Consider the following 24,241-nt stretch of genomic DNA (forward strand, 5'->3'; position numbering starts at 1 on the left):
CCTGTTTAGCCTCGAGAAGAGACGGGTGAGAGGGCACTCGTTAATGTGTAAATATCTAAAGGGAAAATGCCGAGAAGAAGGAACGAAGGCTCTGCTTAGTGGTGCCAAGCACTGCGACACAAGGCAACAGGCAGAAACTGATGCACATGAAGTCCCAGCTGAACGTTAGGAAGAACTTTCCCATGTGGGTGACCAAGGACAGCAATGGATTGCCCATAGAGGGTGTGGAGACTTTTTCACTGGACATATTCCACCTGGAGACAATCGTGTGCCACGAGCTCTAAGATGACCCTGCTTGGGCAGGGAGATTGGACCAGATGACTTGCTGTGGTGCCTACCAACTTCACCCATCCTGTGATTCTGTGGATATTGCAAAAGCAGATTCAGTTCTAGTGCTGGTGAGGGCTCAGTGGCCTTACAGAATGTGGCGTGTTCTGTGAGAAGCAGACTTTGGGAGAAATGCACCAAGGTTCTACCGAGAGTAGTTCAACAACTAGGTTACACAAAGACCTCCAACAACTGCTGCACAAGAGTAAAGGGGACTCACAGTAGGGGACTCCAGTGCTACAAATCCACAGGCACAACCAAGTTAATAAAGCATGTATGTAGTTGCTAGTCACTCCCATTAAAGAAATTTTTAAAACCTTTTGCAGTTCATAAAGGGAAAACAGAAAAAGACTAAAATTAGGATCATCCTTGAAATGTCACTTTCCTTGGAATTTAAAGTAGAGGATTTAAACCATGGAGATTTTAATATCCCCTGGGCCAATGGGGCTTTTGCTAACACTTACTTGTTCTTCAAGTTAAAGAAATAACAAGAACTGGTAAAGCTGACAAGGAAGGAATTGGCAGCCCCTGCAAATGTACTTTGGAAACAATTGCTATTTAACTGCCTCTTTACAAAAACATTCTCCAATATTCAGCCATGAAAGCGGATTTTATAAGAAAGAGACTCTGTCCTACCATTACAATGCTTAGTCAGCACTAAGATACCTAAGGAGGAAAACTCCTTCTCTGTTCCTTCCACTCCCTATTTCCCAGAAACAGGGAAGAAGATTGAAAACAAACTAAATCTCAAGCCTCTTCATAGTCTTTGTAAAATAAAGCCCTGTTAAAATGTCATGCTCCCTACCTCTCCACAGCTGTCAGAGGTCTGCATTAGAATAAACTCTGTCACTGACCCATCCAATACTGATGATATTGTTTCTGATACTCTTTCTACAAAGACTTAAAGATAACTCGCTGTAGGTATTTAAAACTTGGGACATGTTAGTTTAGCTGTAGAGATTCAGCTGCAGCACAGAACCCTCTACCTTTTTCCCACAACAGTGCCAATCCATGTTCTTCCCTTCTGCCTAATGCTCTTTGTTCTTTCTTTCACTCTGGAACTTCATGGTGAAACCATTGGTCTCCTATACCTCCTTTTTGTTTTTTTTTTTCCTTAAAATACAATCTTTCCATTAAAATACACCAACACTGTGAGGTGAACACTCTCTTTTTCTGTATTACCTTGTATTGTAAGAGATGAGCTGTGCAGTTCAATTTGTAAGCAAGGTCTATCATGAAAGACACTCTTGCTTCATTTTCTTCTCTGAACTGCTGGTGTTTGAGTCACGTCTACTGCATCTCTATTATTTCTGTGCTACCTACAGAGATGCCAAGAGATTCCTCCTGTGCTCCAATGCTGGTTCTGCACTTCAGGCAGCACCAAGAAGGGACAAGTTTAGCCTAATTGTGTTTGAGGAGACAGGATAAACTTTCAAAATTATAAACAAAGCAACACTGTGAGTATAATTAGAAAAAAAAAAAAAAAAGCAATGTGAATATAACAAAAGTGACATCAATTAAGATTTTTTTCCTTTTGGAAAAAAAGGATTTTAATGGTTTTAAAAACTTTCCTGTACAAAAACTGCTCAATGACTGGCATTTGCTTTCCCATGGTGGCAACACTTCTAACACTTCTGTTTCATTCAGCAGCGACTCCCACAGGTCCTGTACCAAAGATTATCTCTTTGGCCAGTGGTGTGTCGAAGCCCTGCAAAAGAGTTTAACAGACACTTTAATTCTTGCCGTAAATTCACTCAAGATTGAAAACTGTGACCATGTTACAATGATTCTATCAAGGCATTCCTGAGGCAGAGAGCACCCTTCTCCCTCCAATGCTGCCCTTAGGTAATGTTGCTCTTTTATGACTAAGTAACACACAATAATCACACCTGTAAGTTAAACACTTAGTATCTATTCAGAACAAGAATGTTCATACTTGGCAGTACTCTTATTCCTCCCAAGCTAGGCAGATGCTCTTCTCTACTTCCACCTATCTCTGATCAAAGAAAGCAACTCCCACACCCTTTAAACACAAACTTTTACCTCAGCATTTCAAACCTTCCACTCAGACTTGTCTTTGATTGCGTTAATCCTAAATTGTTGGGGTTTTTTTCTTTTTAAACTGATGTCAGGGTATGATGCAACCTCTTCCATTAAACATATGCTAAAGCTCCCACAGCAGGAGAGGACAATAGCTAAGGTCTGCCCATGGTTCTGGGGCAGGGGTGTGCAAACACTCCAGATGGATGACAGCAGGCTAAAACCACACCTTTCAGCTTTCCCCACCAGGTAGGACATGCTCCGGTTTCCAGACTGTTGAAGTTTGTTAGCTCCAGCAAATTTCTGCACAAAGAAACAAACAAACAAATAAAACACCACCACAGCAAGGTTCCTCCCAAGTATACTCCATGACATTTATGTGCTGCCAGATCTTTCCAGTTTCACAGAAATCTGCTTATTGACTTCCCTGTGCTGGTCACAGACTTCCCGAAGTGTGCATAAAAAGGCAGCACAAAACATTGTGTCTGTTCCTCAGCAAGCCATGGTTTGATTGTTTATGGGTTTTTTATTCTTTTCAATCTCAATTAGCAATAAGTTAAGTAAAAAATTTCTGAGTTGAGACTGTTCCTAGTGTACTTGGAGGGGTACATGAGCAACACGCAAAGCTGATGTGTCCTGGAACCACTGGAATGCCTGTGATTTTGAGAATTTAATTTGGAACTGGAATTTGTGGTGGTTTGCTGTGGTCCAGATGTCATGCTTGTGATGTATAGAGGCATAGGTGTGAGCAATGTATGAATAGGAGGGAAACAACAAGAGAATCTGAGGGATTCCAAGAAAGCTCCTCCTGAATGAGAAGAAATAATAACACAAAGCATGAACTTGGGATTGGAAGCTGCATCTCAGCAGCTGTTAGGGAACATTCTGCAGATGCACAAAATATCATGTGCCCTTCCCAGAGAGGCCCTGGCTGGGTACAGTCTCCCACATTTCTGTTCCTCTTTGCATGACAGGTCCATACCTTGCCTGTGTAAGCTTGCTTGGCAGGATCAAATTGTGGCGACTGTTTTGATTTGCTGCCTCCTAACAGAGAGAGGAGAGAAGCTGTTACTAAAATTTTCTATAAAGAACAATGCATTCCACAGTGTTCCTCTGATGATATGGAGGTTTCAGTACAGTCTCCCACACATTAAAATCCAGAACAATCTTTTAAGGGCAGGAGATGTTTTTGAATAGCTGCTTTTTTACAAAGGAGTCAAATCTCTTTTGCCTCTTAGTTCCCAGGTCCAATTAAACAGATAAGAGAAAAGAAACAAAATCCAAATCCACAACCCACTTGGCCAATTGTTTCAGGATTTTGTTTCCAAATCAGAAAAGGAATACTAAAGTGTACATTCCTCAAGTCAATTTCTTGAACTATTTCCCCACTATAAGGTGAGCACGTTGTAACAGTCTGTACTGCATTGGCACCCACATTCACACAGCCTTCTCAAGGCTCAGCTGGTAACATTTTCCACACTGTGCAGCACTCTAGCAAGGGATCAGATCTTACCTGCAAACACTTTGAAGCTGGAATTGCTGTAATCAAAGGGGGTAAACTGCCTTAGTGCTTCAGGCTCCTCTGGTTGCTGGGTTTTTTTCTGCCGTTTCTTTTCTTGCGTTGGCAACTCTGCTCCTGTTTCTGCTCCCATTTCACTTGTGCCTCTCTCCCTCTTCCTATTAGCTTGCTCCTGCTATGAAAACAACCCACAGAACAGAAAAAAGGATAAGCTGAAGAAAGAAGAATGAAACATCTAATTGGACAAATTAAGTGCCCCATGGAGCCAGGCTCCAGTGACTGCTCTTGCCTTTGGCAATAATAGCATGGGGAGAAATCTCTGTGCTCTTCCTGGGGCCTAAACTGCCTTTTTTATTTATTTATTTATTTTTTTTACCTCACAGGAGGGACTTCTATAAAAAGCTGAATTGTTATTTCACAGGATATGAGAAGCTGAGGTCTGCTGTGGCCCCACTGGCATATCTGGGGGAACCTATGCAGAACAACTGAGGAACTGAGGAACCTTAAAGGAAGTGAGGAGTAGAGGTGCATCGGTGGAAAACATCCCCTACTGGACACATGGGGGGATGTGATGATGTGCACAGCACAATTAACAGGGGCCTGTTACACCCAGGGCAGCACCACTGAAAGACTACTATCAAAACACTGGCATTCAGGTATTTCAGTTACAGGGCTCAGAGTTCCATTCTGAATTATAACAGTCAAGATGAGCAATGGCTGGAAGGAGGAATTCTGTGACATACCATGGCTTGCTGACGAACAGATACAACGTTTTCTGCTGCCTTTTTATGCAACTTTTGCGTCTGGACATGGGCAGCTATGGAGACAAACAAGCATTACTGTAAAAAGCAGGAGTAAGTTAGCCAGGGGCTTAAAAAAAGCAAGCAAAGCAGCTTGTATCAAGTCTCAAGACTTGATACAAGGAAGGGAAGAATGGCTCTACCTGACTGCTGAGCTGCTTTTCTATTGGTTTCATTCTTGGACTTCTTCTGTACTGGTGCCTGACTCATCAACTTCCATCGATTGCTGATCTGCAGTGAAAAAATATTACCTGGAAACACTTTCTTTTATGGCAAGAATTTGTTTATAAACTTGCTAACACATGCTGGTGCTCATTAAGAGTACAAAAGTTCAAATTCAACTGTAAAAGAGACTAAGATCTGCTGCACTATGTGAAGTAAAAGCAAATGTTTTAGAAGTTCAAAGCTACAAACAAGCATCAAAAACAAATGCACATACTTTCAGTAGAGTTTTCAGCTTTGACAGACAGGGACTATACAGCAGAATTGTCTCCAATCCCTGGTTCTTCAAAGGATATGAATGTCACAGAAACATGTTAAGTTTCTCAAAAAGTATCCAAGGAGAAAAAAAACCCTATATTGCTGAGGCTCCCAATGGAAAAGAAACTACTTATTTGTTTCTTTTGTACTACTTGGCAGGAAATTTTAGCACAGGTCTTACTTCATAAATTTTTGATGATGGGTCAAACTTTGCAGACTGTGAGACATAGGCAGAATTCTCCTCTGGAGGTAGATACTGTAGAGAGGAAAAAGATTTGGCTTTAAATAGCTAAATGCTCATTGCTAAAATGCTACTTGTTGTAAATCAGTGAGTTCATTTGATTAAATATTCTACAGATAGAACACCTTGTGGAAAAAAAGTAGTCACCACAGCTACTGCCAAGAGAAATACTACAGAAAAGAACAACTAAAAACCCCTCCCCACAAAACCAAAACACCCCCAACAGACCAACTGTCAACTGCACACCAGAAAAAAATTTGGTATTGTTTTCTGATAATTTACAACTCCAAATGTATAACAGCATTCTATTGTCCTTCTGATTCATTACAAGAGTAGAATTAGCTTACTAATCCTAGCCATAAAAGACAGATGAAAAACATGAAAAACCTAAAACTAGCTTTAAAAAACATGGTGAATGGTCTGTTTACTGTGTAGAAAGACTTGTATCCAAGAGGTATTTAAATGTATTTTGAAAACAAGTCCACACAAGTGTCTTTGCAAGAACAATCCCTTGATTTCAGTCAGAGAGCAGCAGCTGATGCTCTGTCAAGCCCTTCTGATATGCCTGGAAAATTAGATCCTCTGCACTGGGTAATGTGAATCCCACTGTTGGGAGCTTTTACCATTTTAAATGGATTTTCAAAGGACTCCATTATTAGCTGAGCTTTCCGCTGTGCAGTGGTTAAAGTCCTCTTATTTCCTTCGTTTTCATCACATTCCTTAAAAGAAAAGAAAAAAAGGAAGAAATATTAACATGAATATTCTTTTGGTTTGGCTACTGCCATTTCATGCCATGCTGCTTCTCACTCTGAAATCCTACTGACAGCAGTGACCCTCCAGAGACATGGAAGTAACCTTGCTGGCCTCCTAACCCAGTAGGCCTTATGCCTGTCAAAAGTCAGTACCATTGCCATGCATTCCCACCTTATTTCTTTCAACACTTCCACACAGTTTTATCAGATTATTAAGTCTGTTTTCTAGTATTTCAACACTGACACTGTCACAAACATACTGCTTACACTGAATATGCTGACAGTGGTAGTAGCAACAAGACATGTTGACTCTGGCTGACTATCTTGAATATCCACTGTCCTCTCATTGTCTGAAAAGAGACAAGCATCTTCCAAAACCAGTGCAGGGTCTGCATGAAAAGGAGACAAAAGGAGACAAAATAAGAGTCTTGTGTATTTTACTGCTCTTTTGTGTCATGAGGTTTCCCTGAAAGTTTTTTCAGGACTGCTTATTTTCCCCATGTTAAAGCTCCATCACTGCATTATTAGCATGGCTTTTAGGTTAACTCTAAATTACCCAAGGCAGAGTTATTCTGAAAATCATCCGTAGGAATCCGTGAACTGTCATGTGGTCCAAAGAGGGCATTCTCCAGCTTCTGCAGAGAGATTCAAATTATAAACACCATTGATATTCTATCTATGATATATCTATGAATCTATTATTTTCACATACTGCAGAGACACTTTAATGAAAATTCAGAAAAAAGTGATGAAATTCAGAGATGGAATATTCTCAGTGTAGCTCATGTGCTAGAGCACATTGCACCTGGCACCAAAAGGCTACCTCTGCAAACACCCATGAGCTAATGAGATACTGTACTTCATGCACATGACAAGAGAGAACGAGTCAGCCTTAGAAACTTATCTGAAACCTCTCTTCTTACAGCTCAGTCAATATATCCCAACATACATGAAACTGTCCAGCAGCCACAGTGTTTGCTGATGAAACCTTAAGTGCTGCTTTATGGTGGTTTGTAAAATATCAGTTAACAACTGGTAATATTATGAGCCTGGCACAGATAAGTACCATTAAGCTAAAGCAGAGAAACTTGTAAAATGGATGAGAGAAGAAATTTACTAGCAGGTAGAATTTTTATACATTTGTTTCCAAGTTTAAGGCTTAAGTCACTAGGTAAAAATACAATGCAAACAATACCTCAGGGCTGGGTAGAGGTGCTCTCTTTCTGACTGCCAAAGTAGTCTCTGACTAGAATGGGAGAGAAAGATAAGTCACTTAAAAGCCCTGTTTCTTCTAGGCTGGCCACCTTATCAATGTTTTCATCATATTTATTACAAGCTAGCAGGTTAATAAAATTACTTTCTTCTTCTCCTGCAGTCTTTGCACTTGGCTATACATTCAAACACCTCATACAAGAGAGGGCACATTCTTGCTCACATAAGTTTTTTTCACTACAGATGAAAGCTGTATTAATATCAACACGTTGCTGATATATTTTAACTAATTAACTTCTTACACCTAGGTTGGTTTTTTTGCCTCACCATAGCTGTAAAACATTTATGACTCCATTTACATGGCCAGCAAATTCCACAAGGTGCAGTTCTTCCTCACACAGGCAAATGTGATGTACAGTGCAAGACAAACTGCATTCTGTTCAAGGAGTCTGATCATTTACTGCTCCAGTTTTCCAGGAAACTACACTGTATGTAAGCCACTACACAGCAGACAGGCAAGAGGTTACAACACATCTTTGTGCTCTACTACAAAATTCAGTGTTCAAAAAGCAAACTTCAGTGTACACATCATCACAGGTCACCATTCAGCCCCAGGGCCTGGCTTAGGGAATGCCAGTGATTAGTCTCCTGTGTGGTACAAGCTACTCCTACCTTGACAAGAGGCATCTCTCGGGCCTGCTGAATGAGCAGATGCAATTCATTAATCTGCTGGCGAACAAGTGGTGGGACAGGGTTACAGCAAGCAATGATACCCTGGGATTCTCTGGAGAGAGGAGGAAAATTCAGTGAGCTGTATTTATGGCTGGTATGTTGGGCATTTGCATTCAAAGGATGTGCAATTCAAAGGATATAACCACTATCCTGACTGTGACAGAGCAAGACAAGTCAGATTAATCTCTGTGATGAAATTCTGCACCAGCTTTGTGCAGATGAGAAGCCATCAAGTCAGCTCTCCTCTCACTTCTGTGGTCTGTCCTCATCATCATATCATTCAGTATTCACCTATGAAAGCTGAGCCAGGCAGCAGACCTGCCTTTAAAGATGTATTATTTTTATTCTCAAGTACGGCTGTTAGGTGATGAGTGCCAAATGTTTGAGGAAAATATTGTATAAATTGGGTGTTTTAATGCATCTGTCCCTTGCCCTCCCCACTCCTTTAGGAACTGCAATACAAATCCAAATAAGTTTTGGGGGCACTCACCCCTCTCTTGGCCTGTAAGAGTGAAGGAATGTCAGAGGGAATGTGTGACACAGAGCAATGCAAAGGAATGTGGTTTATTAGTGCAATACAATCCAAGTGATGTATCCCAGACGTCTGGAGCCTTCTGAAGGAGTACTGCTATTTATTTCTCTTCCAAACTGAACAACTATAGAGAAAAGCAGTATTGACAGGTGGAAGGAAGGGACCAACTGCAGAAGTAATTACACACTTGGAAGTGACTTGATGGATATTAAGATCAAGTAAGACTCCTTCAGTGTGAACAAAACTTACTTGGGTAGCTCCTCTGCAATCTTCAACAGCATATGATTTGGTAGCACATACCTACAACACAAAGAGGTGGTATGAATGTAACAGAATGTTAAAAATAATTAAAAACACCTTCAAAGTACACAACTCTGCCCCCATTACAAGGTTTGAGACAATGAAATAATTTAAAAAGAAAAGAAACATAGCAGAACTTCTGTGTAACAAGCAGCTTGATGCAGTACAGTCATTTCTACAGGTAACAAAATAGTCCCATGTCAGGGGTGGAAGGGGCTGAGAGAGATCCAAGAGATTTACTAAAGCATTAAGCCAGTGACCATAACAAAAGACTTCCTACCCTGTACTCTCATCCTGTTGTCGTGCTATCTTGTCTCTCCATGCAAACAGCAGCCTAAATGCTGCCAGCTGTTGGGTATCAAGGTGTTTTTTCTGCCTCCTGTAGAGATCAAGGTAGGATTCATCTGTAAAGAGGGGCTTGATGTATTTCTGGACAGGAAAAAAAGAAGCACTCATGAGCTTTCTGTTCTGCCTCTCCCAGACACAGAATCTCACACGGACATCAGGGGACTAAATTCACTCTGGTACAATGTGTCTTTGAACTTTTTATCCTAAACTATTGGTAGGAGCCTATTCCTGAAAATCACACATCTCATCCATTGTTAGGGGAAATCCACCCTCATCAAATCCAGGAGCAGCTTTACTATCTTCAAGCTTTACTACATCACACAAAGCCTACTTTCATAGACAGTGTTTTCCACAGGCACAATATAGTTGTCTATGAATGCAACTCCAGTGAGGCTTTGAACTTCTAGGAACATGCAGCAGAACCAGAAATGTAACATCTCTTAGAAAAGACACACCTGAATGCATTGTGAGGCCAAGGAATACTAGCATTCAAGAAAGAGCAGGAAGGCATCTGAATCCAAGGACCATAGCTAGTGAAAGTGAGTGCACGTGACTGAGTCAGAGTATATACAGATGTTTTCAGACACACACACACAAAAGACATAGACTAGGCAAAGGACCTTTTCTCCTAATCCCATGTTCTGATCCAGGTGATCAAACCAGGTGAAGCTTTACCTTCAGGCAGATATCCCTGCTGCGCTGCCACACAACCTGCAGCTGTGTGGGCTGCTCCTTCCCTCTCTCCCACAGCAACTCCCTCACTTTATCATAGATGTAGAGCAAGTAGTGAGTGTCATCACGGGCATACCGGATCATTTCTTCTGGCAAAGGGCTAGGAAAAGAGCCACAATTACACCAACACGTTTCAGTTGTCCTGCCAAACTGTTCCTTTTCTCTTAAAAGGCCTATTAGGGCAAAATGCATATGAGACATGCCAAGAACTAACATGGAAAATCTGTTTTCTTACTGAAGGATTGGTGAGAGAACAGCAGTAAAATGCTGTGCACTATCCAATTCATATTCTTGTTTGTGTGCTGGAGAGCAGGACTGCTGTGTAACTAAGTCATGTGGCAGAACTGCTTGCTATGGTATTTGTCATTGCTCTCTTCTCTCTGCAGAGCCTACAAAAGTAGACTTGAGATCTCTGTGGTGTGCAGGGTGCACCTGCACAGTCAAGATCACTGCTCCAACACCATCTGCTCTGCCTTGCACAGGTGATTAAATGTTTTTGTGGGGGCACTAGAGGAGCAAATACTATCTCTGTAACACTGCAGTGATTAAGAACTGCTCCTAAGAAATGGGCTTCCAGATTTTCATTACTTCATCTTTGCAGATCTTTCCAAAAAGAACTCATTTTCTAAAAAAAACATGGGAAAATGTAACACTCAAAAGCTTTGGGCACAGCCAGGTAAATGCTGTGCTCATTCACTTTGAGACCAACTCATAACTGTGAGTCCTGCAAGTAGAAGCTCTAGCAATGCAAACAAGGAGAAGTGCTACCTTGAAGCTCCAGCCCATTTAAGGGTCAGTTTTTACCGTATTCTCCAGTCAGCCAGCTGGTACTTCTTGTCAGCATCTACACTGCAATACAGCTTTAGCAAATGATCCAAAGAATGTCTGCCAAGATTGAGGAGACGAGCAGCTTGGTGAGTATCAAACACATTCACCAAGTACAGACCAAAGTCTCTTTGCAGCCATTCCACGTCTGAATCAGCACCGTGAAGGACCTTGAAAAGCATAAAAATTTGGGAATGATATGAAGAACATTTCTACTCCAGGCTGGTAGTGCTGTGCTTTCAAACTCATGTGTCTAGGACCAGATTTCTTTTCTCTATTTTTTACTGTTAAGTATAGAACTACTAAATAAGTGCATCTGGCAAGCAATTCACTACTAACATCAAGGAAAAAGGCTCCTGAACAAATTATAATGAAAGCAGAATTAAGTGATCAAGACCGAGCACACAGTGTGATTTTAACTATAAGAAAGCTGAAACTAAAAAAACAATAATAATTTTTTAAAAATCTGGTGAATTTCACAGCTGACCTTCACAATTGCAGGGTCTGTGAAGGTCTCATTGAGGATGTTCATGTCACTGCGCAGTTCCAATGTATCAATAATGAAGTCTTCTGTTCGGGTGGAAATCTGCATCAGACATGTCAAGCCCAGGAAGCTCCTGTAGGAGTGGTGCTGAAAACAGGGAAGAGAGATGTAAGCTAGGATTCATTACAGAAACAATACTATAAAACAAACAGCATTCTAAATGAGGGAAGAAAGAGCAACAAGGACTTCTTTGAGGAAAAAGGACACTGGATGAGCAAACTTTCTCTTTGCAGTGACTAAGATGACATTAAAAAAAAAGATTAATTGAAAGAAGATCAAATTCACTAAGAAGTGTGCAGCCAGCCCTGCCATTGGAAAACATCTAATAGTGACACAGTTTAATTCAATCTTATAGATAGTATCAGACAGATCAGGGGTCAGGAACTGTCTTTTCATGTCAGGGAGTACAAAAACCAGGAGAAAACCACCCCCACCCACCCTCACCAGAAGAATATAATGGTTTCCTAGCTCCTAAAAGTACATGTGTAATTTCTAAATATAAAAGGCAATTGGATTACCTCTAAGTCCAAGGCAAATTCTTTACAAGTCATAAGCTTTTCATTTAGTTCTACCAGCTCATCCAGTGTGGTGATAAAATGACAGGGCGTTTCCTCAATGGGCCTGTACATCTGGCAGAGCAAATGAATTAGGCATGATATGTTCACTGTCAACTCCTAATCCCAGCCTCCACCCTCAAACCTGAAATTTGTCAAGTATGGCTTTAAATGTACTGCATCTGTAGTTTAAAATTAAAGTGGGCACCAACCTGGAGTTCAGGTTTCTTGAGAACTTCATCTGGTGGAGAAAAATGCTCCAGTTCATACTGGTAAGGGTGAGCAAACCTGTGGAAATTAGGAAGAGACAAGCACAGACTAAATTCCAGTCCTCTTTTTGAGGACAGAGCACAGAGGCTTTGAGAGCTATGGTAGTTTCCCTATTCTGTCTCTTTTTAAGCAGAGGTTCAGTGTAACTGCAGAGGTCTCAAGCAAATCACATACAACGTAGTGTGGGCACAAACACATGCAGAACTGTTATACATGATGAGCATCAGCACAATCCGACCACACAGGTTCACCCAGGGGACTCCAAGCATCTTGCTGTCAGGTTCATTTCTTACATGTCTTGCTCAGTTTTCTGCGTCCTCTGCTGATGTATGAAGTCTGCCAAAGCAGCTGGCACATCCAAGTCCTCAGGGCGCTCCTTTCTCTGCCGTCCACTTTTTGTGAGGGCTGAACAACCAATATATATAACTGGACTAGGTCCCCCACATAACATGTTCTCAGCCTACTACTATCTCCCCCTCCACCCACCACAAGAGTTTACAAAGTATCAAAAATCATAACGATTTAGTGCTGCTGCTTTTGCTGTGATTTTGTACCTGAAATAACAACTCAGTTACTTGGCTGTTTTTAGGCAAGACACAAGGTGGTTTTGGCTCAAAAGCTTGGATGGAAATTGAAAAATCTTCAGAAAAACTTTTCAATCATTCCTGGTTACTGAAAGTACAACTGCATCAGTGCAGAATACAGATGAACTGGCAGCAGCAGAATGTGTTACTGAGACAGGATGTTACCAGCAGCTTTGATAAAGCACCAAAACCAAAGGTAGGTCTCCCCACACACCTACTGCAGCTCACTCATCTGAAGAATATCTGTAAAGCCAACTAGACTAGTCCAGACTTCTCATACAAAAGTGACTCTCATGTATGTTCAAGGTGGTAAAAAGCAGCAGCACATTATCTGTTTGGAACAGATTACTTGCTGTGTACCAGCAAAAAGATGCTGTTTGCTGACCTGCCCTGACATCCCACATATGGAAACAACAGTGTCACCAAGAACACTACACCCAAAAGTTCAACATCTCCTGCTATTTGTTTTTATAAAGTCCGTGATTTCTCCTCTAGACTGTGAGGACAGGTTTGTGTCAACAAATTATCCCCCCCAAAAATAAACCCCTTACCTTCAGGCAAAGGCTTCAAAGCATTTGGTTTGATAAAAAGTTTAGGTACAAAGGGAGTGTTGGAATTGTCAATCTTTTCACGAAACTTAAGCTGTGGTCGAGAAATATTCTTGGCATGAAGCAGTCGAAATGTTTCAGACTGAGTTCTCTTGTGGAATTCTCCTGCCTATTTAAAAAAACAAAGGTAAAACTAACATGACTTACCAGACATTCTTTTCCTCAGTCTGATCCAACATTCAGAGGAGGAGTTATACCCCACACTAAAAATTGAGTAACTTTTTTTCAGTAAGGAAAAAAAGTTGGGACTCAAGATCCTGAATTCATAAGCACAGGAAAGGCTGTTGAGCATGTGAAACTGAAATGGCAATTGAAAACACAAAGATTTCAGAACCAAGTTTGAATGAACAGGAAAAAGAGAAAAAGAGAAAGGTACTTAGAATGTGTGACAAAACACGAGGGAACATTTAACTACTCAACTCCACTGGAGAACTGGTAGTGCAATGGCTGGAAGAACAGCTGAGCTAACACAGCAAACTGAGCATGGGGGCCTCACCTTACGGTTCCAGCTGGAAACAATCATCTGTGGGGGCTGTAACCCAGCTGGCAGGACTGGCTGCTGGTTTCTGTTCACTCCTGATGCTTCATCTAATAAAATACTCTAAAATCCAGAAAAACAATGTGAAACACCTGTTAAATCACCACACCCAGACACTCTAGTCAAACTGAGTAAAGAAAGTCAGGTAGGTAGGTACCTCCATAGCCATCTCCCCCAAATTTTGTGCAACACAAAGACAGACAAACATGGGAGGAGTATGTTGAAGATCAGGGGTGGGAAAAGTTTCTTCAGAGAAGCACTCTAAAATGTACAGACATGTTCTCAGGCTGTGAGTATTTTATTTTTTATTATATATTTATCTGTTTAGTTTCCTCACACATCCCATATTACCTTCCCCACCTACCTTAGCTGCTGCGATCTCTGGCCTAGCATTTGAAAGGGTTTTTAAAATAAAAAGGGAATACATCAAATTGAGGAAATAGTGACTAATTGTGGGAGCTGTGCCACTAAAGTTGTTGCAACAAAAGAAAGAAAACTTGTGGCAACTGAAGACTTTATAAGAACCACATCCAGAAATAATTTGCTTACCACTCTTTCAAGAATGACATCATTGGAGTCAACCAGCATATCAAATTTATCTTCCAGCCCTGTCACTTTGCTGGAATCTTTCATGAGGCTCCGGCAGCCATGGTACTGCATCACCTGGCTCATGCTTGCAAGAGAACAGCACAGCTGTCAGCAATCTGAAAGCAGGCTATCTAAACACTAAAACATCCAATTCTCTTACACTTTCTACCCTTAAAACTCTGAAAAGAAATCAAATTATAGATATCATCACATGAGCAGTAAATAGAAAAAGCAACTATACAGTATTAAAGTGTTAGAATTAGTTTCTCACAAACATGACTTTTAAAATGTGTTCAGTATCAGGTGCTCCTCTCTGCACCTTCATGGCAATCATTTCTTTAAGCTTGCCACTTCAGCTGCCACGTGCCAGAGAAGCAGCTGCAATTAGACGTATGAAATAAACCACCTCTTTACCTGTGGCAAGCATGAAGCTGTCAAAGAAGGGGGGCTACCTTCTGGTTTGGATTGACAGCTGTTAGCAACAGCCCAGAGAGGCAAAAGGGCCCTTACCAGCGGAGCAGGCGGTCGCTCTGCGTGTTGCAGAACGCGCGGAACCCGGGGAAGCTGCAGTAGAAATCATACTCGTCACCAGGCTGGGGGAGCCCATTAGATGCCTTTGTTGCAGCCACCACGGTGCCGAGAGCGTACTGTGCAAGAACACCGTTATCAGCATTTTGTTTCTGTGTACTCAGGATACTCTGTGATAGAAAAGTGCTTTGCCTGGCCCGGAACCGCAGGGTTCTAACGTGTGGTGTTGTGGGGCTTTTCACCAGGAGCAACTTCATATAGTTATTTAGACAGCTTTAAATAATGAAAGTCTAAAAACTAGCGATCAGGAACTGAATCTCCCCAGGGAATAGTCACAGCCCCAAGGCTGTCAGAGCTCCAAGAACATTAGGACAATGCTCTCAGGCACGAGGTGGGATTGTAGGGGTGTCTGTGCAGGGCCAGGAGCTGGACTCGATGATCCTCGTGGAAGCCTTCCAACTCAGAATATTCTACAGCTCAGCAGGAACGCAGATAATTACTTTATTACTCTAACAAAACACCCCAAATCCCTGCAACGCTTCCTATTTGGGATGTGGCAGCCATTCCCTCTCCGGAAGCAGCACCGTGCATAGGTAAAACACACGGGGGCTGACGCTGCCATTTATAAGGCCAGGGGCAATTCTCACCACGGCAAGCCCTCATGAGGGTCCTGATTCCTTGGCATTTCCAGGAATCCCCGGTGGCTGACAGGGCCCGACCCAGGCCGGTAACAGGTCCCGATACACCTCTCTGGGCCCCGCACCCGCCGGCCCGGCCCACACCCTCCTTCCCGCACTGGGGGACACCCTAGGGGTGTCTCCCGCTCAGGCTGGGATCCCCACGCGGCCCCCGCGGGACAGAACTACAGCTCCCGGCATGGCCCGAGCGCACACGGCACGCCGGGAGCGGTAGTGCCTCGCCCGCTCTCCCTGCCCCCCTCCGACCGCACCTTGACGAAGGCGTCGGGGCTGTCGAACCCGGGCAAGGCCGACATCGTGCTGCTTCCCTCAGTGTCCGCGGGCGTCGCGGAGCTGCCCGCCCGCCCCAGCGGGCTCCCCTCAGGGGCGGCAGCCGCCATGTTGGCGCGCGGCGCTGTCGCGAGCCGCGGGCGCTGTGGCGAGGGCGCAGCACTGCGGGCCGGAAGCGGGAGAGGAGAACCGCGCGGACCGCGGGCGCCCCCAGCGGCAGGGCGGGGCAGGACAAGCCCCGTGTGGGCGGGAAGGCCGTGAGGGGAGCCGGGAGCGCCGCGCGGCTGGGCTGCCGTGCGGCACACTCGGCCTCCTTCCCCCCACAAACACCCACCGGCGGGACCCAGGACCAGCAGCTCCCGAGTGGGAAGGGAGCCGGAGGGATCGTCAGCTCTCGTCCCTGCGCAGGACACCCCAACACCCCCACCTTGTACCTGAGAACGTTGTCCAAATGCCCCTGGAGCTCTGGCGGCCTTGGGCAGTGACCATTCCCTGGGGAGCCTGTTCAGTGCCCCAGCACCCTCCGGGGGAAGAACCTTTTCCTGACATCCAGCCTAAAACTCCCCTGACACAACTCCAGCCGTTCCCTGGGGTCCTGTCCCTGGTCACCACAGAGCAAAGATCAATGTGTGCCCATCCTCTTTCCCTCAAGAGAAGTTGTAGACTGCCATCAGTTTCCCCTCAGTCTCCTCCGGGCTGAACAGACCAAGTACTCTCAGCGGCTCCTCCTCCCCTCCAGGCTCTTCACCATCTTCGCGTCCCTTCTTTGTACACTCTAGGGGTTTAATAATCTTTCTTGTATCGTGGTGCCCAGTCCCCTTGATAGCCACACCAATGCCCAGAAAAGGGCAAGGGCCAATACCCAAATTTGTGACTGCCACCTCCCCATTTCCCGTTTTTGGAGGGCAGCATTTGCACAAGCAGCTGGGGAAACCCAGGGAATCCTGTTCATGCTGTGCCTGGAGCTGTGGCCGTGACCCTCAGCCCAAGGAAGCTGACGTTCTTATCACACAGATGATATCACAGCTCCAGGAAACCAAAAATTTAGGGGTTGCATGGTCACAGTTTGTTTATACAACTGACAGACTTCATTCAGCTGCTATCAGAAGGGAAATAAAGCCAATGACCTGAACTGATGCACAAAAAGACAAATCAATGGCAACAGGAACCTTAAAAAAACGGTAATCTGCTTCCTTGACCCTGCCTAATTAAGACTTAGGAATAAACAAGAACACAGCTGAAATGTTTACATTTTGATGTAATTTATTGGCACAAAAATATGCAAATACAACATGGCATCTAAACATGGCTACTCTGTTGTATTTTGTGCATTGTTTTTAATATTTTTAATTCATAAATCATAAGTTCATCTTCAATCTCATGTTTAATAACCATTATTTTCTGTTTCAAGTTACAATCAGTTCTCCCCCCAGTCTGCCTCCTGTGCCAAACCCTAACTTTCCCGTTATTTCCCAACACTGCTTTTTAACCCAGACACTGCTGGAGGCTCCTAAGTGATATTTATTTGTACCCTGCATCCAGTTTGCCACCGATCACTCTGCACAGAGGCACCCTGACTTTGCTCAGGCTCAAGGTTTTCAAATCTTGGATGTGCTCAAAACCCTGATCTAGTCAGAAACACAAATCCTGAACTAGTGTAATGAGCAGATAGACAATTTCCAATTCTGGGGCAAAAATCAAGTTTGAAAACAAGGTACAGGAGGAAACAATGGCAAAATTCTACTTATCTTTCTTTCCAGTTACGCAGCTCCCCCAAACCTAAATGAAGCCTCCTCCACAAGTGCATGTAGCTCACTGCCCCCACATCAACAGGAATGACCAGGTTACTTAGTTACATTGCAAGTTACTTAGTTACATTGCAAAGTGAGTGAAACCCGTATAGTTATTTTCAATGGATCTCCAGTTCTCCAAAGACAAAGTGGAACCATAGACGTCTGTGGTACAATCAGTCTTCACTGTCCTGGAAACCCAAATCAAGTGTTTTGTTTCAGACAGCTTGTTTTTCCAACAGCAGCTATACATTGGCTTACACCAACTTTTAATATACAATAACTCTTTTCATTTACATTTAAAAATATTTGACAAAGGCTGTGTTTCAGTCCAACGTTCAATTTGTGTTTGTAGAAGAGCAAGTTTGGAGTGAAAAAGCCTCCAGAATAAAAGGCTGTGCATACTCTGGAATCTTCTGTTACCAGAAAGGACACCTAAAGAAAATAAAGATATTGTAATAATGTTGACTTGCATGTAGTTTCACAAAGACAACACTGAGAAGCACTGAGATTCCATACAGACTAGGCACCATTTGAGCACAGGCAAATTTGCCAGGTGATCTTTAGCACTTTTAAACATTAGCAGGAAAGAGATCTATTTCCTTAAGCATAGCTCTAAGTTATCTAACTCTCAAAATGACACTAAATCATCTTTGCTTTATCCTTCAGCGTAGCTGAAAGCACTGACCACCACATTCCTTATTTCAAACATTTAAAATGTAAAATCCTTGTCACTACTTATAACTGCAAATTTCCTAGAGGACTGTCTTTGGCATTGCCATGGGTTTGCAGAATCTACCAGAACAGATGCAGTACGTGGTACGGCTCCTACAAATAACAAACTGCTCAAGTGAGGTTCTCTTTAGCAGTTCCCTGCCCAGACTATTCCAGCAGAGTTTTGCCAGGTTAGCTGAGTGACAAACTCACCATCCAATGTAGCACTGGCACAGATTCTCATGAGAAGTTGCTTGTTTGATGAGCAGTTCTACTTGTGTGGGTACATCGAGAGTTTCGTCATGAGAGAAGTCTCGACCTTTGAAATTAAAGGATGAAAAAAACCACGAAAGGAGTCACAAATCCTGGTTCTAATCCCTTCAAGTACATTATCTGGCAAGTGGGGAGTAGTTTCTTATAAACTTTAAAAGAGTAAAATTTTGCAACTAAATGCTGCGAACTATGACACCAGGACAGTAGAAATTCAACTTCCACTAACAAGCTAAAACATGCAAAACATTAAGTCTTTGTAGCTACAAACACCTCTGTACTTTTCAAATCAGACTTATTTGTATCTAAATGCAGACACAGTACTTAGGTTTTGGACAAAACCAGGAAAATGGCCTCATCCACTTAAGCAGAATATGTTAAATTAAAGGTTTAATACAAAATACAAACACTAAGGATAGTGCTGATCCATCAGATTTTAAGTTTCCTTTATATAAACATAACTAAACACTCACCGGTGAGCTTATCTCGAACCCTGTTGATGATCTGAATTGCCTTCTTATTTAGGGCTTCTGGCTTCACCAGACCGTCTCCTACTAAAAGACAGAAGTAGGACACAGAATTAGCATTTCATCTGAACAATAAAGGCATTTGTACTGCTGTTAGATGTGCCCTTTCCAAATACCATTTTGAGAGCAAACCTAGATGCATTTTCTACAGATACAACTCTTTGTGGGATTTGAAAACACAGATAATTTTTATGCTGACAAGAGACTGTATCTGTCCCATCTCATATAATTGCATTTGGATCATGATGAAATTTTCTGATCGAAGAACAGTTTCTGAATCAGTATAGAAACAACAATGAAACTCACTGAAGGAATGGATGGATTCAGGCACTGTGGTTCCAGTTTTTTTATGAGCTGTCTCACCCAATTCCACACTGTCCAACATTTCTATTGAAAACAACATGAAAACACAAAAGCATAAATGTGAAGCTGAAAAGCAGCTGAAATATTCTTCTGGAAACATTAGCAAGACTGTTAATCAGCTAATTTGAAAAGCATATTTGTGACATCTGCCATCTTTTCTACTCACCTACTGACTGACTGGTTGAGTAGGAGTCTGTTCTTGTTCGTGAGCGCTTATTGCCCTTCGTATTTGCTGCAAGAAAACAAGGAGTTGGAAAGGATGAACTGGAGTTTCAGTGTTTCAGAGCAAATTTGTCCACAAACAATACAGATCTGGTTGCCTTTCTCCTTCTCCAGATTTGATGTCACCTGAAAATAATTTCCATCTCCTGATCACTGCTGTAATTTCATATTAAAATCCCTAAAACTGTGTGCACACAGCAATAGCACATGCAAACTAACAGTTTGATCATATTGTACTGGATTTCAGGCTTCTGGATTTCTTGTATGCATATTCTCTTGCTGTCACTAATTTATCAGAATCACTTACTGTCCATCAATCTCCAATTCAATAAGGGATCATACACAAAGGCTTCCAGCACAGCCATGACGCTGTCCTTGTGTTCACGCAGCACTTCCATCACTGTATGACAGGTGATTCTATAGTTCCCATCGAGGCCTGTCACCTTTGCAAGAAAAAGAATGAATCAACTGCTTTGGTCACTCTGCAAGTACAACCCCAACACTCAGGGAGCAGGAAGTAGCTTTGAACTGTACTTCTCTATGCTTTTTCCATTAAGAGAACAAAACACACATTAATTACAAACTAAGAAGCTCTCTTCTCCATGAGGATGATCTTTGTAAAGTACCATGCACCCGACTGTGTCTGGTTGATATAAACAGCTATTTGAAATGGGGAAATTAAGGAAGGCCTAAGAAATTGGAGGAATTTCAGTGTAGTTTATTTTCTAACTAAAAAGTTGCTTTCCACTGGTAATGTACTGCAGATATCACAGGTGATATTTTAACTCACAGAAAATGAAGCTGAAATATTAACACCTCGGGCTCTTAAGGAGTGGTAAAAAACAAAAAATAGCCACAACAAAAAAATACAGGAGAAACTGAGAAATGGTTGTCATTTTCCCTGGGAACAGTCCCCTCCAAATCAGAGGGAATGCTTACCTCCATAGCATTTGTCAGCATCCTTGTTAATCTAAATGGAATCTTCTCAGGGAACTTTTCTCTTGTCATTGCAACCTAAACACGTGATGATGGAGAACAAGTAAATTAATAGCTAACTTACTTTTTAAAAGTTATTAAGTACTGGGATTTTTTGCTACAACCTTGAAGGTTTTATTCCAAATAGGAAATAAAGTCACAGCTTTATGTTCCTCGGTTTTCACAAATTACTGGGAGAAACCAGATGATTAACTTGATAACAAAGGGAAAACTCAAGCATGTGCCCAGCAACACAGATGATTAACTTGATAACAAAGGGAAAACTCAAGCATGTGCTCAACAACTATTAGCAGCTTAAATTGCTCCAAGCAATTGCTCCACTTTCATGGCAGTGATGTTAACACTTCTTTGCTTGTTCCAGTGGTCAGCTAATCCCCACAACATGCTTCCAAGATAAAGTGCCTACCATTTTCATCCTGCCTGTAGATAGATAAAAGGAGGCTCATAAGAGAGCCAAAGGATTTGTCCAGGATCAGACTCCAAGGTCAGTTTGTTCTGGCTTATAGATTAATTTCTGTTCCACCAGAAAATGTGAAATATTACTGAAAATGTCATGTCCAAATACAAAGACTTACCTCAAAACAGTCCCCAAAGTCGATATGCAGGATCTTTCCACTCAGTCTGTCTAACATCAAATTGGAAGGGTGTCTTTGGTGAAGGAGTGGGAGAAAAAACAGACCATCAGTGACAGATCATTACAGAAACCCAAAGTAAATCACAGCAGCTCCACTCTGAAAATATATTTATCTTCATGAACAAGAACAGCCAGTGGTAGCTTGCTTGTCTGAGATCTTCAATCTCAGGATGAACAGGAAACCTTCCTGACAGTGTGTTTTGTAATTACCTCTCACAAGTAAGAGATCTTTTCACCTTGGAAGTTAAATAACCTCCTGGACAAGAACAATCAATACATTTCTTGGATATAAATGTTTATTTTTCAGTTAGGATAAGTTTTTCCACTTGTTTTATGCTTTTTCATTTCTTTTAGTGTAGAAAAATGTAATGCATTATGCTGCACTTGAAGCAACACAAATCTTTTTACCACCAATAGAGAAGAAAATCAATCCAGACTAGCAAAACTACAGTGCTGTATTCATGCTTACATGTTCCAGTTTTGTTTTAATTCAATTTTCAAAGTTTTATAACTTCATGTTAGAGACTTTAAAGTTCAGAAATAAGAGCTCTTGTTATTAAAACATTTAAGGGTTTAGTTGTTTTTGCATGACAGATTTTAAATCCAATACACATTGTCTTTTAAAAGTATTTTGGAAGTTACATTGTTCATAAAATGGATGGAGAAGGATTTCCCATTCTGTGAAAGGGCAAAATTAGAACTTGTGGTCCTTAATGTACTTCCATGTGTATTCATTTCAAAATGGAAAAAAGTCTTATTTGTACTCAAGATACACAAACTTTATCTCATACATGCAGCGCTGAAAATAACAGCAGCATAATTAAGACCTGAAAGATGGTATCACTACAACTCAGCAGTAACCACAATGGAAGATGTTATCACAAGAACAGATTCAGGAATGAACTGATAGGTCTTCACAGTCTGTGCTTTTAAATAAAAGAAACCTTTACAGCTGTACTTACCTGTCCCCGAGGCCCAAAATGTACCCAACCATTGACATCACAGCTAGTGAACGGGTGTAATTTGTTCTTCTGTCAAACCATACCTACAAGTGGAGACAAAACAGAAAAATCCAGGCAGGTATGTTGCATGTTTCAGTTTATATTATAATTGAGTCATTAACCATTTGCATTTTGCACAAAGCAGAACTGTGACATGCTTAGATTCAGTACTCTGTAAGTTTCAGAGGGTTCAAACACCCTGTGCCCTTGGATTAGATGTCTAAGTCATTAAGAGAATATATTCTGGGGCTTCTGCTTTTCTCTCCCCTGCAGAGAATATGGAGACTAAAATGTCCAGTCTTGTGCTTTGCACTTCACTTGTGCTCTGAGCATTGTAAGCCCCTCGTGTGGGGATACATGTGTGGATACATGTTCTGCAGTGATTCAGCTGGGGTTTAGGATAAATAAACTCCATCTCTCACTCAGTCTTGCAGAGAAGATAATTACACACTCTGCCAGTACTTGTGTTGAACTCACCTCTGAGCTTGGACTTTTCAACCACAGCAGTTTGGCAAGATCATCCCCAGCTGTGTTATTGACAGCATGTTCAAATACTTCTACTTTCTGCATCAGAGTCAGGTGGTCATAGTCTGGAGCCATCTATAATTCAGAAGTGACATTCAGCAAATTAAAAAGCCACCTTCAGTAGCTTCTGGTTGTACTGTGAGAAACACAGTAATCATAAATAATTTCTTATCAAGTTTATAGTTATTTGTAGACTGACCAGTATATTTCAAACACAGCGAGATAATCACACAACAGTGAAGAATTGTTTTTAAATGGGATAGCAAATGATTTAGTATCCACAAAGTCAGTAGTACACAGCCCTATTTAACTAAAAAACTGCACAGGTAAGTATTTTTCAAAAACCATTATCCAAATAAGTCTTCTGGGCTGGCAAATGCCTTCCTTTTTGGCACGAAATTTCAAATTTTCTATTAGTGTTCAGTTTCTCTAATCTGTCCAATTTTGATCCTGCTGCTTAGACACAATGTTTGTAATGCCAGCAGCACAGCACCTTGTATGAGACACATCAAAGTCATGCAAAATTCCAAACACATATCAGTTACCAAATGGCAATAACTTGTGGTCACTGCTAAAACTGGAAAAGAGAAACAAATAAATGTATGGCAACCCTTATCTAATATTTTTTATTTATGGTAACAATCAGAAAAGGGGCAGAGGAAGAAGCCTTGCACCACGTTCCTTCACTAAGACACTGGTGTCCTAAAAGAAGGTACCAAAACCTCTGCCAGCTTTGCCCCTTACCCTCAGCATGATGCGATGCTCAATGTTGAGCAGGATCTTTTTCTTCTCTCTGTAGTCTCGGATGAGTGCGTGCAGCGTGTCACAGTGGGGCACCCAGCCAATTAAGCCTGAATTTGTAGACAGTGGAATAACAGCATATCTCTGGATGCTATGGGAAAAATGGAGAATCACAGCTCAAATTGTTGTATATTGTAACTTAATACTTGAGATGCTTAAAACAACTACTGTTAAATCTGATTCTGGTCCAAATTGTCAGTAGTTGCTCTGCTTGTTTTTTCAAACAGACTTCGAATACTCATTTTGCACAGATTGTTGCCAGGTAATCTACAGACAAGCTCAAAGTTTATGTGGTTTTCACTGAAAGGCTGCTTTCAGACAGTACATGTTATGTCACCCACAATGATCTGTTATTTGCACATGATATTTGATGTGT

At 41.8% G+C, this 24,241-nt stretch overlaps 2 protein-coding genes across 4 annotated transcripts in view; both read right to left on the reverse strand.

Annotated features, from left to right (window-relative positions):
• Positions 1-1,844: 1,844 nt before the first annotated feature.
• On the reverse strand, positions 1,845-16,170 carry EXOSC10 (exosome component 10). The gene is made up of 25 exons (XM_053997602.1): positions 16,004-16,170; positions 15,037-15,173; positions 14,488-14,611; positions 13,897-14,001; positions 13,344-13,509; positions 12,502-12,613; positions 12,151-12,226; positions 11,903-12,013; positions 11,328-11,471; positions 10,820-11,010; positions 9,959-10,115; positions 9,216-9,364; positions 8,885-8,935; positions 8,044-8,155; positions 7,355-7,405; positions 6,716-6,794; positions 6,427-6,548; positions 6,031-6,126; positions 5,348-5,422; positions 4,830-4,917; positions 4,630-4,703; positions 3,881-4,061; positions 3,350-3,411; positions 2,597-2,670; positions 1,845-2,035 (listed from the first exon to the last, which is right to left on the reverse strand). The coding sequence occupies exons 1-25, from the start codon at positions 16,130-16,132 to the stop codon at positions 2,005-2,007; spliced, it is 2,697 nt and encodes an 898-aa protein (XP_053853577.1). The 5' UTR covers positions 16,133-16,170; the 3' UTR covers positions 1,845-2,004.
• A 1,097-nt stretch (positions 16,171-17,267) lies between these two features.
• MTOR (mechanistic target of rapamycin kinase) overlaps positions 17,268-24,241 on the reverse strand; it is a 63,122-nt gene continuing 56,148 nt past the window's right edge. For all 3 annotated transcript variants that reach the window (XM_053997433.1, XM_053997435.1, XM_053997434.1), the window contains 11 exons: positions 23,809-23,956; positions 23,017-23,139; positions 22,501-22,583; positions 21,480-21,552; positions 20,848-20,922; positions 20,216-20,351; positions 19,853-19,918; positions 19,630-19,710; positions 19,270-19,350; positions 18,740-18,845; positions 17,268-18,247 (listed from right to left, as the gene is read on the reverse strand). In XM_053997433.1, coding sequence (XP_053853408.1) covers positions 18,232-18,247; positions 18,740-18,845; positions 19,270-19,350; positions 19,630-19,710; positions 19,853-19,918; positions 20,216-20,351; positions 20,848-20,922; positions 21,480-21,552; positions 22,501-22,583; positions 23,017-23,139; positions 23,809-23,956 — 988 coding nt within the window. In that variant the 3' untranslated portion in view covers positions 17,268-18,231. The remainder of the gene's footprint in view (positions 18,248-18,739; positions 18,846-19,269; positions 19,351-19,629; positions 19,711-19,852; positions 19,919-20,215; positions 20,352-20,847; positions 20,923-21,479; positions 21,553-22,500; positions 22,584-23,016; positions 23,140-23,808; positions 23,957-24,241) is intronic.

Source organism: Vidua macroura, chromosome 23 (assembly GCF_024509145.1).
Source record: "Vidua macroura isolate BioBank_ID:100142 chromosome 23, ASM2450914v1, whole genome shotgun sequence".
NCBI classification, from domain to species: Eukaryota; Metazoa; Chordata; class Aves; order Passeriformes; family Viduidae; genus Vidua; species Vidua macroura.

What these genes read in the sequence shown, in the direction of transcription:
- EXOSC10 (XM_053997602.1), bottom strand. Translation starts at nt 16,132, where the DNA reads ATGGCGGCTGCCGCCCCTGAGGGGAGCCCGCTGGGGCGGGCGGGCAGC. An exon ending in GAGAGATGCCTCTTGTCAAG is followed by an intron (nt 7,406 to 8,043) that starts GTAGGAGTAGCT and finishes CTCCCATTCTAG; the next exon opens with TCAGAGACTACTTTGGCAGT. An exon ending in CAGCTTCAAAGTGTTTGCAG is followed by an intron (nt 3,412 to 3,880) that starts GTAAGATCTGAT and finishes TCTCTCTGTTAG; the next exon opens with GAGGCAGCAAATCAAAACAG.